At 36.7% G+C, this 14746-nt stretch overlaps 1 protein-coding gene across 1 annotated transcript in view; it reads left to right on the top strand.

Annotated features, from left to right (window-relative positions):
- Window positions 1-14746, top strand: part of OLA1 (Obg like ATPase 1) — a 105173-nt gene that overhangs the window by 87601 nt on the left and 2826 nt on the right. The window contains exons 8-10 of the mRNA XM_075430133.1: window positions 9886-10026; window positions 10709-10805; window positions 12889-13011. Coding sequence (XP_075286248.1) covers window positions 9886-10026; window positions 10709-10805; window positions 12889-13011 — 361 coding nt within the window. The remainder of the gene's footprint in view (window positions 1-9885; window positions 10027-10708; window positions 10806-12888; window positions 13012-14746) is intronic.

The following is a 14746-nucleotide window of genomic DNA, read 5'->3' as shown; positions in this document are numbered from 1 at the left end:
CCACAACTTAGTCCAGTGTCACCAGCTTCTATGATTCTTATTACTAGTCTCATTAAAATTGCTTCTTAAAGCGTTGCTAGTAGTATCGTGTGATCACAAAATGTTGGTACCTGGTAATCGTCCAAGGGAGCAGGGGGAATAAGCAGGGTTTATTATTTTAAATCTGATGCTCTTATTGTGATAAGAATTGACTGTTGCAATGTTAATACTTACATAGTTTTTAACAACTGATGGAGGGAGGAAGAGCGCATTCATGTGAATTCTGTGGTCTGGAGAGGCTCTGCAGTTAAAATCACACAGACTAATTCTGGAGAAGCGAGGAAGACGTCTCCTTCTATCATATGTGAGCAGGAGAGGATATTTCATTAAGAGAACTGAAGGGGAATATTATGACCTAGTTTGTTTAGGTTTTGTTAAATTGTTGTCTGACATTAGCAAAAGCCAAAACTAACACATGTTGTAATCTGCATTTGTGTTACTCATTGCAGGATTTTTAATTAGCACTAGTGGATATATTCCCAATTACTCTTTATAGTGTCTTATTTCCAGTGTTGTTAGTATATATTTCTTTCATTACACAGGAGTCTTGTGTAGATCATATTTTTCATTTGGGAGTATGGCACTGTATTTGCTTGTGTGCACACAGTCCATAGAAGAATTGAAGAACAGAAATTAAAATTTGTGTTGTCCGTTGTGCATTTCATATAAAGTTTCTCTTGTTAAGGCATCACATGGTATTTTGATCAAATATTCTGCTTATGCATGGCGTATAATTTTTAGCGGGATTAGGTATTTGAGACTTTGCTATGATAGCATTGATATGAATTGTCCTACTCTTTTTGTACAGGACCCTTAAGAATACTATTCTCCATGCGACATAAGAAATCCTGTCAAGAGGCAAAAGTTAAAATTAGCATGCCATCACGTAAATCTGACTATGGAATAGGGATTCTTTCTACTGATCTGTAGTAGTATTGCAGTCATCATCATTTTGCACGTCTCGTGACTGAGATTGCTCCTTTTGCTATAATTTATGAATGAGCATTTGTTATTTTGTATAGTTTTCAAGATAAACTTTCAAAACTCTGCATTTTATAATTAATAGTAGAAAGAATGACAAGATGTGACTTTCTAAAGGCATCTGTTCTGTCCAAAGTATATGTGCTGCAAGACGAGCCTGCTACGCCTATAACTAGGAAACGTAATGTGCCTGATTTGCTGGTCTGCATTGTCAAGCAGTTCCATCAGTAGTGCAGTCCTGACTGTGCTTGATCCTTGCTGACAGCAGCAGCCATGTCGTCTCCGGAATTGGCAGACCAAGGAGAACTAGAGACTGTAAGCCTTACCCGTACCAGCACCTGCTACAGCAGCACTGTAGGGTGGTTTTCAGTATTGTTTAAGGCATCATTGTTTTTGATCACTTCAGTGGCGACCAAAATTTCGATAAAGAGACGTTACTGAAGCCTTGAATATTAGATCAGAAATGTATGTTTGAAAAATGGATTTAAAGATCTTTATTCTTCATGAATGATGCTTCTTACAAATATTTAAAATAGGGTTACCCTGACTGAACTTTTGTTAGATGGAATTTGCTGTGTAAGGTACCGGAAAATCTTTTCTTACTGGGAGCTCTGTATAGACTAGCAGAAAAAGTCATTCTGGATTATTTTACCTCTTTCTCTCTGTCTTTCTACCATCTTGATATTTTTTAATTCCAACTTTGTTATAGGTCATCAGCTTGATTTTTCTGTTATGCATGCTATGTTTCTTCTAGTTATTAAAGTATCTACTGTCTGTACTCGATTTACGGGTAATACCATGTTCTCTGGCATTATTTCTTTCACAGTTCCAACATCTTGCAAACCCAAAACAGCTAAACAAGTTTCATGTCAGTTAAGCCAGATCTTTATATGAAACATGTTCAAAAAGTGGTCAGTATAAAGTTGTAAGTGAAGTGTTATGTCCTTCTGTGTTTTTAACATACCATTAAACAGCGAATATCTCCAGGTAGATTTGTAGACCAGATAAACTGAGAACAGTATACTACTACCATATTATGTGAGACAATTTGTTAACAGAATTATATCTTGAGGGCATGAAGTGATATCACATGAATTTCCAGAGTATTGCCTAGATTTTTTTTCCCATGTCAACTAATATTGTCTTCTGCCTTGAAGAATCTATTTTTAAGTGATCTCATACAGGATAATTTTTACTGAGGAGTCATGCCATATACAAGCATTCTCCAATAATAAAATACCAAAATTCCTGACTGAAATTGACTTCCTGGCATTGCTCCTTTTTGGGTGGTAGGCTAGCTTAAGGCACTCCCGTCCTTACCGGTCTTCACCTGTTCCTGCACCACCCTTCAGTGGACAACCAGTTGCAACTTTACATGGGAAGGTGAATTCATCTGTCTTAAAAGAAGAGGAGTGGGGAAGGGAGGTATGAGGGAGGGAGGTCCTTCTCTCCCAGAACTACTTTTTGCCAGGCTGTTTTTGTTGGCGAACAGCCGGAGTGTGCCTGCAGAACATGCTGGTAGGGTACCTGCTCTGTGTGCAGCTCGTAGCAGAAAAGCAAGTGTAACATCTGGATGGATAAGGAAAGGCATGAGAAGCTCATGTCCAGATTATGAAAATGTTTCTTTAGAATCTGGGATGCAACATGAACTAAAATAGTAGGTGGAATACTGGTCACCCCATCTAACAAATGATTTTGCAGAATTGGAGGAGATTTAAGATAATGGCCATGATAGAGATCAAGGCCCTGGGAAAACTTGCTTTGACACACATGAGGCAGAGAGCCTGGGACTAGTTACAATTTCAAAGGAGAATGTTGAGGAAACTTATAAACTTGTCTGTAATAAATGGCAAATGAGTGTTGATCAGGGAATTCTATTCTTTTCTTGATACAGCATCCATTGAAATTACAATGAAGTTAACTGTGAAATCCAGATACCTATTCTGTCATCACATTCCTAAGATCATGGGGTGTGTCGTAGGTACCCAAAAATGTTGCAGTAAAGAATTTTAAGGACTCTTCCACTGCATGTTTCAAGGCTCAAGTGAATCTCTGTTGGCGATGTGAGTGACATCTAACGTGTGAGACAGGTTCTCCACATTGGTCCCTCGGAAGGTTCGTCTGGGTGCAATGACTGAACACTGGAAGGAATACAGTAATCGGACTCCAGGCAGGTATTGAGGAACTTAAAGCATTCAGGATACACAGGGCAAATGAAGTTTTGAGTTCCTGAAGCTCTTGTGTTAAGGGGCTGAGAGGATGCTCCTGGCCAGGGAGCAACGTAGCGTGTGGAGGCAGTGCTTTTGTTCTGAAGCATTACTAGAAAGTATTTGCAGGTGTGGGGTGGGAAAGGGCCTTTCGAAATCTAAGGATTGATGTGTTCGCCTTGACCATCTGGGAACGGGGAATAAAAAAATAAATTGGTAGATGTCACTGATGATTTGAAACGGGATTGCCTTGGCCAGTAACAGGTACTCCCAAACCTTCTGTAGGTTTGTCGTCTTCGTAAAAACGCAGTCATGATGGAGAAGAAAGTACCTTTTTATTCTTTAATGTTTTCCTGTTTAGTCTTCCTTTCTCTTTATGTAGTGCAAGAAGAAAGGAACACCCTAAAAAAGGCAGGTAGCAATAAGAGTTACCGCATGTTAATCGGTTACAGCAGCATACCGCCTGTGCTTTCTGCTGCCCGCTCTTAACTTCTGCCACTGACCTGTTTTGTGATACAAAATTATCATATACATTAGTTTTATCATTTTCACCACTCCATTCTTTTTTGATTATATCAGTTTGAAATGAAAGCTTACTGAGGCTGTGAATGTTTCTTATTTATATATTTGTCTATATATATGTACAGCACTGAGAACAGTGGGACCTGGTCTTTGTGCAGTCTGTGTAACAGAACAGAAGGGAAGGACACACCTATGAACTGTGTCACACAATACTGGTGCTTAGTTGAATTAGTTCTTCCTCTCCCATCCCACCAAAACAACTAAGCCTAGTGGTACTCATAGTAGAATGTTTCTGAACCTGGTGGAAAAAAAAAATCATCATTGCCTAATTTATCATCATTAGATAACTTGTGGATAATGGGTGAGGCTTCAAAAGACGAAGCCACAAAGAGGAAAGAAGAAACAAGGCATTTGAAGGTCAATGAATTTTCCTTTAATTTCAAGAAAAATGTTGGAACAATTCAACAACTATTTTTAATCACGTAGAAGCAACCCAACTGTCCACAAATTCATGTTGGCTATTGTCTAAATTGTCAGGTGACTCTTAACATTTTGTTTATGAGAAATCTGATGGTCTTGCATATAGTGAATAAATATACTTTACTACATATTGAGACTTTTATTAAGCCTTTAAAGGTTTCAGTGCCTTACAGCATTCTCATAAACCAGATAGGAAATATTGGCTAGATGGAAACTCCTGGAAGCTGCATGTGCGAGACTGGTTGGAAGATAATACACAGAGCATAGTTATCAGTGGTTCACTTTCCAAATGGAAAAATACCTCATTATGAGATCTGCAGAGGCAGCTGCTGTTTGAATATTGTTACGTATTTCCATTAATGAGATTGATGATGAGCTTTCTTGTTAAATCTGTAGATAAGCCCAAACTAGGAGATGTCCAGGTATGTATAGAACAAAACTAGAATTTAGGAGCATCTCAGGTAACAGAAGAAATCATTAGAGGAAAAAAAGAGCTAGGATGCAACTTCTGAGAAGGATTTTATGCAGGAATAATCATGAACATAGTATTAAGAATAGCTTGTCAAGCAGTGTCATACAAGAAGTTATAAACTGAGCATGAAATAATGTTGCAATGCTGTCACAAAAAAGCAAATGCTATACTGGGTTTTATAAACAGGCGAATCACCTGAAAAATGTGTCAGTGAATCTACTAGCTATTTTTAATCCTCTTAAGACATTATTATTGAGAGCTCTGAGGAGTGCATTAGGTACTATGTACTACCAGGAACTTTTAGACCCATTTTAGAAAGTCCAGAAGAAGGCTCAAAGTTAGAAATAATACGTGGCTTACAAGAAAAGATCAAAATAAAAAGAAAGACCTCAGTTTTTAAACACTGCCGTTAAGAAATAGGGAGTGTGTATTCCCAGTCCATAGTGTATAGGCTCAGTTAAACTAATGAATTTAAACTGAAGTAAAGGTGGCTTAGGCTACACATATGGAAAACTTTTCAACAGTGGGGAACAAAGCACTAAACAGGTTGAGTTTGGAAGGTTTTAAAAGTCCAGGGTTGCTCAGAACTGCCAAGGAGAAGAGCCTGTTGGAGTTGCTAGGTCCTCTTGTTCTCAGTCCTGTCTGTAGACCTTTTTTTCAGTCTTTTGCATGTTCTGATCACTTAGTTTGACTTTCTCATTATTTACACTTGTTTCTTTCCTTCTTGTGGTGCTGCCTGGTATTTTTTTCTTCCCCGCGATGCTGTTTTATTTCTACTGATTTCCACTCGTAGTTCAGGTGTAGAACAGAAAAACAGTTGTTTCTCTACCGTGAGTTAGATGGGTTTTTTTTGGTCTTGCTTGTACAAAAGCATACTTTGACAAATCACCTTTCTTGTTAGGGGTCAGTTTTTCAGATCGCCTTGTCTTGTAGGTGTCTACCGAGCTTAAGTTCTTTCTGCAGCTTCTCTTTTCCATCACTACTTCTGATTTCCATCTGAACTCTGTCTCTGTTCCCAGCTGGATCTCTCATGTGAAACTCCATCAAATATCGATTTGTAGATAATGTACTTTCTGCAACTTTTGTACCTCTTTATTTTGGTTTTCTCCAGATTTTGGTTTCTTCTGCCTCGGGAACCATCACCATTTTAAAGTGAAGGCACTCCCTTTGGCACAACACCCCTTTCTGGTGCTCTTTGCTTGTTGGCCTTCTCAGTGAGTGTGCTCATTTTTAAACCTTTTACCATGGTCTGTTCTGCATCCAGATTTAGTATCAGGAATTAACGCTGGTAGTTGTCCTGATGCTTCTGCACATAAAGTCACTGGCTTCTTCCTTGCCAGGGTGATGCAAAGTTAAAAACTGGAATGCCCTTAAATGATGCCCTCATCAAATTTTGGAATCTAGTAGCGGCAAGAAAACATCTTGGTCTTCACAGCTTTTCTGAGTTAGTAGTAGGTACACTGACATGCTTTTGTCCTTCCTTATCTCTTTATCAGCCAACAGTAGCAGTGGGAAGTGAGCATCTGAATTCCTCTTGGCCATCTTCCCTGGTCAGAATTTGGAGTGCTGCCTTCACTTGCAGGCTGCTCACATCTGGTTTTGTTCTTGTCTCCATTTTGTTCTCGTGTCAGGTTTTTACACAGTTGTCTTTCTAATGGAGTTTTCAATTCAACTTTTATTTAAGATTTTCTTTTTGCCATCACAGAGTGAATTGTTGTCTTGCTGTCTCATGGGTGTGTATTTTTTTCCAGAAAGGATATTCTGTCCATTTGTGGTGAACAGAATCAAATTTCGATCAGGAACGCTCTGTAGTTGCTGTTGGCATGCTCCTGCTCTCTACAGAGCCACGTGGAGGCAAGAGCCGAGACACCTCAACAGGGGAAGGCTCTTGGACGTCCACAGATGCCCTGAGAGATCCCGTGCTGTTATTACTGGGTAGTACTAGAATAAGCTTTTCTCCTTTCTGCTCAGCATTTTCTAATCAGAATTTAGTTTTAAGTCTACTAATAATGGCATGTTTAGAAACCTAATTAGGAAGCAGGATATTTTTAATTGCTTTTAGTGTGTACGCTGTTTTCACATAGTTTTCACTTTGTCAAGAAGGGTTTTCATCTTGAGCACTTTCTTGTTTCTTAAAGTAGTTTCAACTGTTAATCATGGTCATTGGTTTGGCCAGTTCTACTGTTTGGGGTTTTTTTCCTTTTCATTTTGTTAGATTTTAGTGTTTTGTTTTGTTTTTTTAATTGATTTTCTTAAGTGTTAGTAGTCTTTTCTCTGAGCCTAAAATCCAATACCCTTCATCATTCGTTATCAACTATAACATGAAATAATGGAGAGATACTCCAGGATTTGCTTATCTTAACAAAGGCCCAAATGAGTGCGCTAATGCTGTCCTTTTACAGACATACAGCATTTCTGTGGAAAAATTACATGCTTAAATGAAACAGACTTTGACATTAACTGTTACCATTTGTTAAGAGAATTTTGTTCTGTTTAGCACACTTGGTTATCCCTAACAGGAAAACAAACTTGTGCTATTACTTTATTAGTCAAGCATTTTTCCTTTTGGGACAATTTCATGTAGAAGTATATCAGTATTTATATTTAAGGGATTTTTGTTTTGTTTTGTTTTCTTTATTTTGATCACCATTAGGGGAATTCCTTGGTACTTTTTAGTAATTCCTGTGACATTGAAAGTCACAAAAGTGAAAGGCTCGGGCAGAGAACTCAACTGTCTGTGCAGAGTGGGATGCAGTACCTTATTCTTTTAGTGAGGCTGTAGCAGGTCTGATGTCAGTCACTTCAGAGACCTTTAGACCTCAGCGCTCATTTATTGCTAAAATGTACCAGCTCTGCTGCTGCATTATGAAGATCATCTGTCAACACTTTGAGATATTCTCCTTTGTTATTAAGCTTGTGATGCTCTACACTGTCAGATTTTTTGCCAATTATAGTTAAGGTACAATGGTGTATTCACTGGATCAAAGTCTCACACTGGCGGTAGAGGAATGATTTGTAAGTCTTTATTCATCTGAATTGTACAATAGAATACCTGAGGAATGCAAATAATCCCTCTAAGGACTCAATAGAAAAGCTGTTAAAATGACAGTCTAAGACTATTATTATTCTGAATTGGTGTTTTAGCCAAAGTAATTATTTCTTATCTTGTTGTTCCACAATAGTTCTTAGTTTATTAGTTATGATGACCATATTTACCAAACAGAATTTGAATCCGATTTCTGACATTACTTTCATGCTCATTTCACTTTTTCAAGTTTGCATGTTTCATTCTGTCTTTCACTTGGTACATTATTTAATTAGTCTAGAGACCAGTGTTAGATACTCTCTTAAAAAAAAAAATGATATATGCACAGATGTTGAAATACATTAATGGATAGCAGATCCATTTCTAGATACATTTTCTGCAAAAGGCTGGCATTTATAAGCTCTGAACTTTGATATCCAGTTTGTTAGCTAAAATAAATCAGTTAACTACAAATTTCAGTTCTAGAAGTGCTCTTAAATGTCACATGTCACATTCAGAATTGCACCTTAGTTGTGCTTTTCTGTTCAGACGTTTCTGAAAGCAATAACGTTTCAGTATCAGTCCTGGATACCAGACTATATTTTCATTGGATAACGGGAGGAAAAAGGATTAGTATAATGAGGATTGAAAACACTGATGGGGTATTTACATAAGTAAGTGATAGAAGACCAGCCTTATGTAACAAACGTGTGAAAACTGTGGAGTGAACTTTTATATTCTTTGTCCCATCTAAAACCCTATTCAGTGGGCCATGCACTTAATCTCATAATAGCTCTGATCCCCTGCTATTTTCTTTGACAAATGTGTGTTGATGAACTTGTGGTTCAGTTCATGTTTTTCTGAAGTGACATTTGCATTGATTATTTAAAGGTTTGCAGGCCACAGTTTCAAAGCACTTTAGTATAATAGCAGTTAAAACCTTAGTCTAAATCTTGGAGATTAGCAGGACTGAGAAAAAGAACTCAGCAAGCATAAAACCCCGTGCTGTATGGTGGGTGCTTCAGGTCTGAAACATCTACGGCACCCAAAGTACTATATTTTGTATTTTGTGTCTTAGTGTACAGGAAATATTCCCAAGCCTCTGAAGTTTTCTTCCTGAGCATACAGAGTTGTCATTTTTACCATTCACACCTGTTCAGAAATAGTGCCCTATAAATAACATTGAACTCCTTACAGGCAATTTATGAAAGTCTCCCATAAATTTAAAATAAATAGTATTTGCAGTCGTGAATGTGATGCCTGTGTTTAAGGATAGTTTAAACATCAGCTATTGCTGAAAAGATTTTCTTCATTTTTGGTAGGATATTGAACATTCGAAAACTAGCACCATAAATCTGTAGCTCTAAATTCAACTAAAAGAAAATGTATTAGATGTACAGCAAACTGTTATTGATGCTGCCAGCTATTGAAGATGAAGAGAGATAGGAAATGTGATTCTTTATTTAAAAGAATAGTAGTATAATATCTAGAAGCTTTGTCCTGGGGAGATAGTAGAAAGGTGGGAGAAACTAGTAGGACCACAGCCCTGTATTCGCTAGCTATGGCATACTCCAAGGTCAGTAGCCAGAAAAAGCAGGGTGCTGCTTGCTGTCTGGGAGTTTCTAGTGTGTAGTGTTTCTGTCTGCTAATATCAGCTGCCCTGGCCACTGAGATGCTTTCTTCTAAAAAAAAAAAAAAAACCAAAAAACAACCACAAACAAACAAATAAAAAAAAAACCCCAAACCCCAAACAAACTCAGAGGAAAAACTGAAGCCCCCCAGTTTTACTGCGTTTGCTAAATATCACTCATGGAAGCCTGAGAAAAATGTACATCCACAGATCCACAAAGTTTTATTCAGTTAGCATTTTAGATTGCAGGTATTTAACCTCTACCAAAAACCTAGTTATTGTCTCAAATTATGCCTATTTCTGATAGATTAAATGCCAAACAGAAACCAAGAAACAGTGAAATGTTAAAGGAGTACACCTGAAGCAATTGCTGCCTGTTAATGCCTTGACCTTGGAAAGCAATACACAAAAAGATGGCATCATAAAACCGTGCAATTCTTATGAATATGTATGTGCTACTTGATAATAATGAATGTGGTACAGCCATGCATGCACTACAAGATAATGTTGTGCCCTTTGTTGTCTACAGGTTGATAAAAATTAAAGAGTGGGTGGACAAGCACGACCCGGGTGCTTTGGTCATTCCTTTCAGTGGGGCCTTGGAACTCAAGTTGCAAGATATGAGTGCTGAGGAGAAACAGAAGTATCTGGAAGAGAACATGACACAAAGGTTAATTAGCATTCATTTTCCCTACACTTTATTATCAACTATTTCCTTGCAGTAATTTAATTGCTTGCGCTGATAGAATAATAAATGACAGAGTAATTACCATTATAAAGAGAGAATCTTCTCCTTTCTTTACCATGAGACAGAGTGAAAAGATTTATTTTAAATTAAGTTTTTAACTGTCATCTGTCATCTCTGTACAGTGTTTTAATTATAACATAGGTATTAGTTATGTATATTTTTGAGAAGGAATGATCACCAAAACTCTTTCGTCATCCACGGGGAATAGGGACGGTGGAGAAAATTTTGCCATAATTTTTCTGAAGAACTATAATAAATTGTTTCAATATTGAATTTCAGTCGAACAGTTACGCTCTTGTGACCTGGAGTCCTGAAAATTGCATGAGACCAAAAGTGCTGCCTGATAAGGGTGATTTAAATTTATCCCATATTTCTGTATCCTGACAAATAAACGAATCCAAATACTGTCTTTATGATGCTGCAGTAAAAAAGTAAGTCTTCCGAAGAGAGTTCAGAGAAAAAGGCTACTGCGATTATCACTGTGTTTAAAAGTAGACTCAGTGTCTTCAAAATAGGTGGTGTCTTTCCGTGTAAATTGATTACTGGGTGCATTTAGCTGTTCTGTGTGTATATGTTGAATGAATTGGATTCATTTTTTTTTCAGTGCTTTAGCAAAGATCATTAAGGCTGGATATGCAGCACTCCAGCTAGAATACTTTTTCACTGCAGGCCCAGATGAAGTGCGTGCATGGACCATCAGGGTAAGATTCATACTTATTCATCAGCTATATCCAGTTCCACACTATTGAATTCAGATTGATATCACTGACTTTGAAGTTTGTCATGGTGGCGGTTAGCTAGTCATTACAGATGAGGTTTTTGTCCAGGATAACTTTAATTATTTGTGAGCTGCTGAACAGTGAAAGTGGAGCTGCATTGATTGAGGCAGGTAACAATTGATTCTGCCTATTACATAGTCTGAATTTCTTCATCCTGTAGAATCTGTCTACCCTCCTCCTGTGGTCAGAGATAAGACGTACCAGTATTGTGCTTGCTTAATCTGTGTGACTGGGTTTGTCTGCAGTGAAATTGATGTTGCTTTTCATTTTGTATTCACTAAGTTTGTTTGGGTTGCGGGTGGTTCATTCCTCCTTTGCTTGGCTCGGATTACATTTTCGGCAATAAAAGCAATATAACATCATTATATTCCTCATGGATACACAGTTGGGCTCAAAAACCTAAAATCAGTGTGCAGTAATTTGGGTCTCTTACTGACTTTAATATTTAGACGTGGTTTATTTTGGTAGTTTCACGTGTTTATCTGGGAACTTACGTAGTGCCTAAAATTGTTATGAATTTTAAATATTGATCTACAGTGATTATAGCTATAGAGATCGACTAATTTATTCCCAGAGGACAGTAAGAGCTGAGCTGTAGTGGTTTGCCTTTGAATGTAAATATGTTATAATATAAAGATTAGTATTGAAGAATATTTTTAAATGCATGTAGTTACAAACTCTATCTTAAAAATCAGAAAAACATCAACTTTTGGAGGTGCAAACCTGTCATTGAGCTCTAAGTTTTTGCATCAGTGTATTTAGTGCTGTGCAGTGAATTTCAGCACTGTATTTAATTTCATTCAATGGAATTAATTTGTTTTCATTAATCAACATAATTTCCAGTAAATTTATATTTTTATTAATACTGCTACAGATGTTTTTTGTATATGTTTAAGCACATTAAACTTATTTTCCTAAAAACACGTTTATTTTTGTAGCCTTTTCATCTTTTTATCCTTTTACATGGTGGCTGCTAGCTGAAGTCCCTGAAATACCTGCCAAATAATGTAAAAGCAGAAGTTTTGTTGTTCTGATTCTTACCTTAGCTTTCAAAAGCACATTCTGAAACTCCACTGCTTTCAGTAGGAGAAATGCTTGCTCTTTATTAGAAAATTTGAAAGCTGGTTTATCTTAAGACTGATTGTAAGTATCTTTGATTTAATGTGCAAAGAAATTTAGTCAGGTAAGCATCAGTGAGTAGCCATATTAACCCAATACATCTTTTATTGTAAAAACTGTGCTTTACACTGTCAGACTCCTTAGCACTTTAACATGCTTTATTAAGCAGCCTTTAGGTCACCATTATTTCTCAAATTTCTCTCCATGGTTGTATGTGCACAGAATGTATGTCCTTGTAATTTAAAGCATGCAGTTATAATGCATTCTCCTCTATTGCATAAACTTAAATTATCTTATAACAGTTGTCTGTGATTTTTTTATTTTTCAGTGATTCACTTGTTGACATTTTGGCAAGAATACTAATTTTGTTCTATATTAGCCTTACTAAAATTATTCTGAAATAAAAATAAGCTAGTATGTAGGGCTTGAGCACCATAAATAATTTTTTGATTATAAATGTGGTCGGCCAATGAATGTTATCATTTAATTGAAATTATTTGGACGTAAGTAAAAGCCTTGAGTAATTCATTTTTCAAAGTTATTTAAAAATCTTTATTTTCCTCACTTTCTGTGTGGAGAGCTAGGGATCGAAGTGAATCCCACAACAAAACACAATCACAGCTTCTCAAATCAATACTACTGTTGATACCTATTAGGAAAAACAAAGCTGCCCTTCTTTAATATCAGTTGGTTTATCTATGGCAAAGGCATCTATCTGTATGTCCCAATATTGAGAATTACCCACCTGATCTGTCTGTGTGACATTTTAACTGATATGAAACAAAGTTTCAGCAGACCCTGAAAGCACATCAAAAAGGAGAAACCTCTTTCCTGCAATCAATCTTCTTAAATGCAATTAATTTTCTTCCGGTCTTTCCTTTGACAGAAAGGGACGAAGGCTCCTCAGGCAGCAGGGAAGATTCACACGGATTTTGAAAAGGGATTCATAATGGCTGAAGTAATGAAATATGAAGATTTTAAAGAAGGAGGTTCAGAAGCTGCTGTCAAGGTGAGCTCCCAGTCTTTTTCTTCTGCCTTCTTCCATGTGTGCCATTTTTCCATTTTGAGTCTGTTTTTCACTGGGAAGAAGTTCGTGATGTTAAGAGAATCCTAAAAGACACTTCTAGCAATAGACCAAAATCTATTTTCATCTTTTACTCAGGAAAGAATTCAAAGGCACCAACTTACTGAACAGGAATGCAACTATTTCGGTGTCCAAGATACAACAATTTATGGACTAAATGTCAACACTAAGACCAAATACTGTGCTAAATATTTTTTCTCTGTTTGCGTATTAGTGTTCAGAATTTAATAAGCTTTAAAATGAACTTGTTTTTGAAAAATCAGATTTTTAAAGATGAGATAGCAGATTTTTTGCATTGCCTCTAAACAGAAATGCAGGAAACACAGAAAATCTGGTTTTTTTTTCTCATAACGTGTTGTCATCTTGTTCTGAGTTTGCAGTGAAGGTATTACAAATGTCAGATGCAAATGGCTAAGAAAATACTGTATTATAAAAATGCACCTTTTTTGCAGGTTTAATGGGTTCTGCTCCTAGACTGTGATAGGCATAATTAGAATCTTAGAACTTAACCATTTCAGTATTTAATTCAATCACCCTTTGATGTCTTATTCAAAAACACCATGCCTGGCTTCGCTGTTCAGGGTGCCAGTAACAGCTGTACGTAGCCCACGAAAGAGTCTTACAGTAGGTGAAGTTTCCTAGCTACTCTCTGCTGAATAGACAGTCAAGATATTTAATGCAAAACTTTTTTCTTGAGCTCACGCTTCTTTGTAGTGACGCTTCTATCAAGAAGAGTTTTATCTGCTTTCTCAACACTAGAGGGCAGAGACTGATTGGGTGCCCAAAGTTGTGCCCTGCTTACCGCTGACAAATTATGTCTGATTTGAAGTTAAGTATGAAATGAACTTGCACATGGCAAATAAATGTCATAAGAAAAGCTGTTCTCCTCTGCGTTGCTATTGCATTATTTCCATCTTCTTTAAGCAGTGAAACTTCCCTTTATTTCATACAAATTTGATTTTTCATTTGGCATTTTTGATGTTTTATTAAGATTTGTATTTTATGAAATTGCAATTACAAAACATGTTCGTTTGATTTAATCAGTCTCAATATTTGAAGGTTATGTGTTAAAGAATTTAAAATGTTCAGCTTTATTGTTTGCTATTTGATAGCTTGAAAGGTATGCAAAACTATGATTTCAGATTCAGCTTATTCTCAGTGGTATCACTCAGGAAGATCATACTGAGCAGCGGGACTTTAATAGGTTTGTTTGAACCCCAGGAAGTGAGGGGAAAAAATCCCAGTATAATTGGTTCGTTGCGGCATGTGAACTGCCTTATGAAAAGGGAAGTAGAGTTGTAGTTGTAAAGTGAAACCACATCTATAAATAAATCTAATATTCTGCAGTCAGAAACCACTTTATGTAACCAGGATTCAAGTTTTGCCAGCAACAGTTTCTGATGCTCAAATCTGAGTGTTTTCCCCGAGAAGCTGCATCAGTTAATACCTATTAATCTATAAGTATTTTGCTTATATATTTTTATTTGCTTTTCATAATGTAAGATTCTAGACATCAAGCTTCCATGTTCAAATTCTATTTAATGATTAAAATTTTTATTGTTTTGAAGTATCTGTAAAGCAAGCATATTTGCAGTTGTTACTCAGTAATTTTTAAATCAATGTTAGAAAAGAACCTTGCTCTTAGAAAAACGTGTTATAT

The sequence above is a fragment of the Opisthocomus hoazin genome, chromosome 9 (genome assembly GCF_030867145.1).
Source record: "Opisthocomus hoazin isolate bOpiHoa1 chromosome 9, bOpiHoa1.hap1, whole genome shotgun sequence".
Lineage (NCBI taxonomy): Eukaryota > Metazoa > Chordata > Aves > Opisthocomiformes > Opisthocomidae > Opisthocomus > Opisthocomus hoazin.
This window is presented reverse-complemented; position numbering and strand designations above follow the sequence as displayed.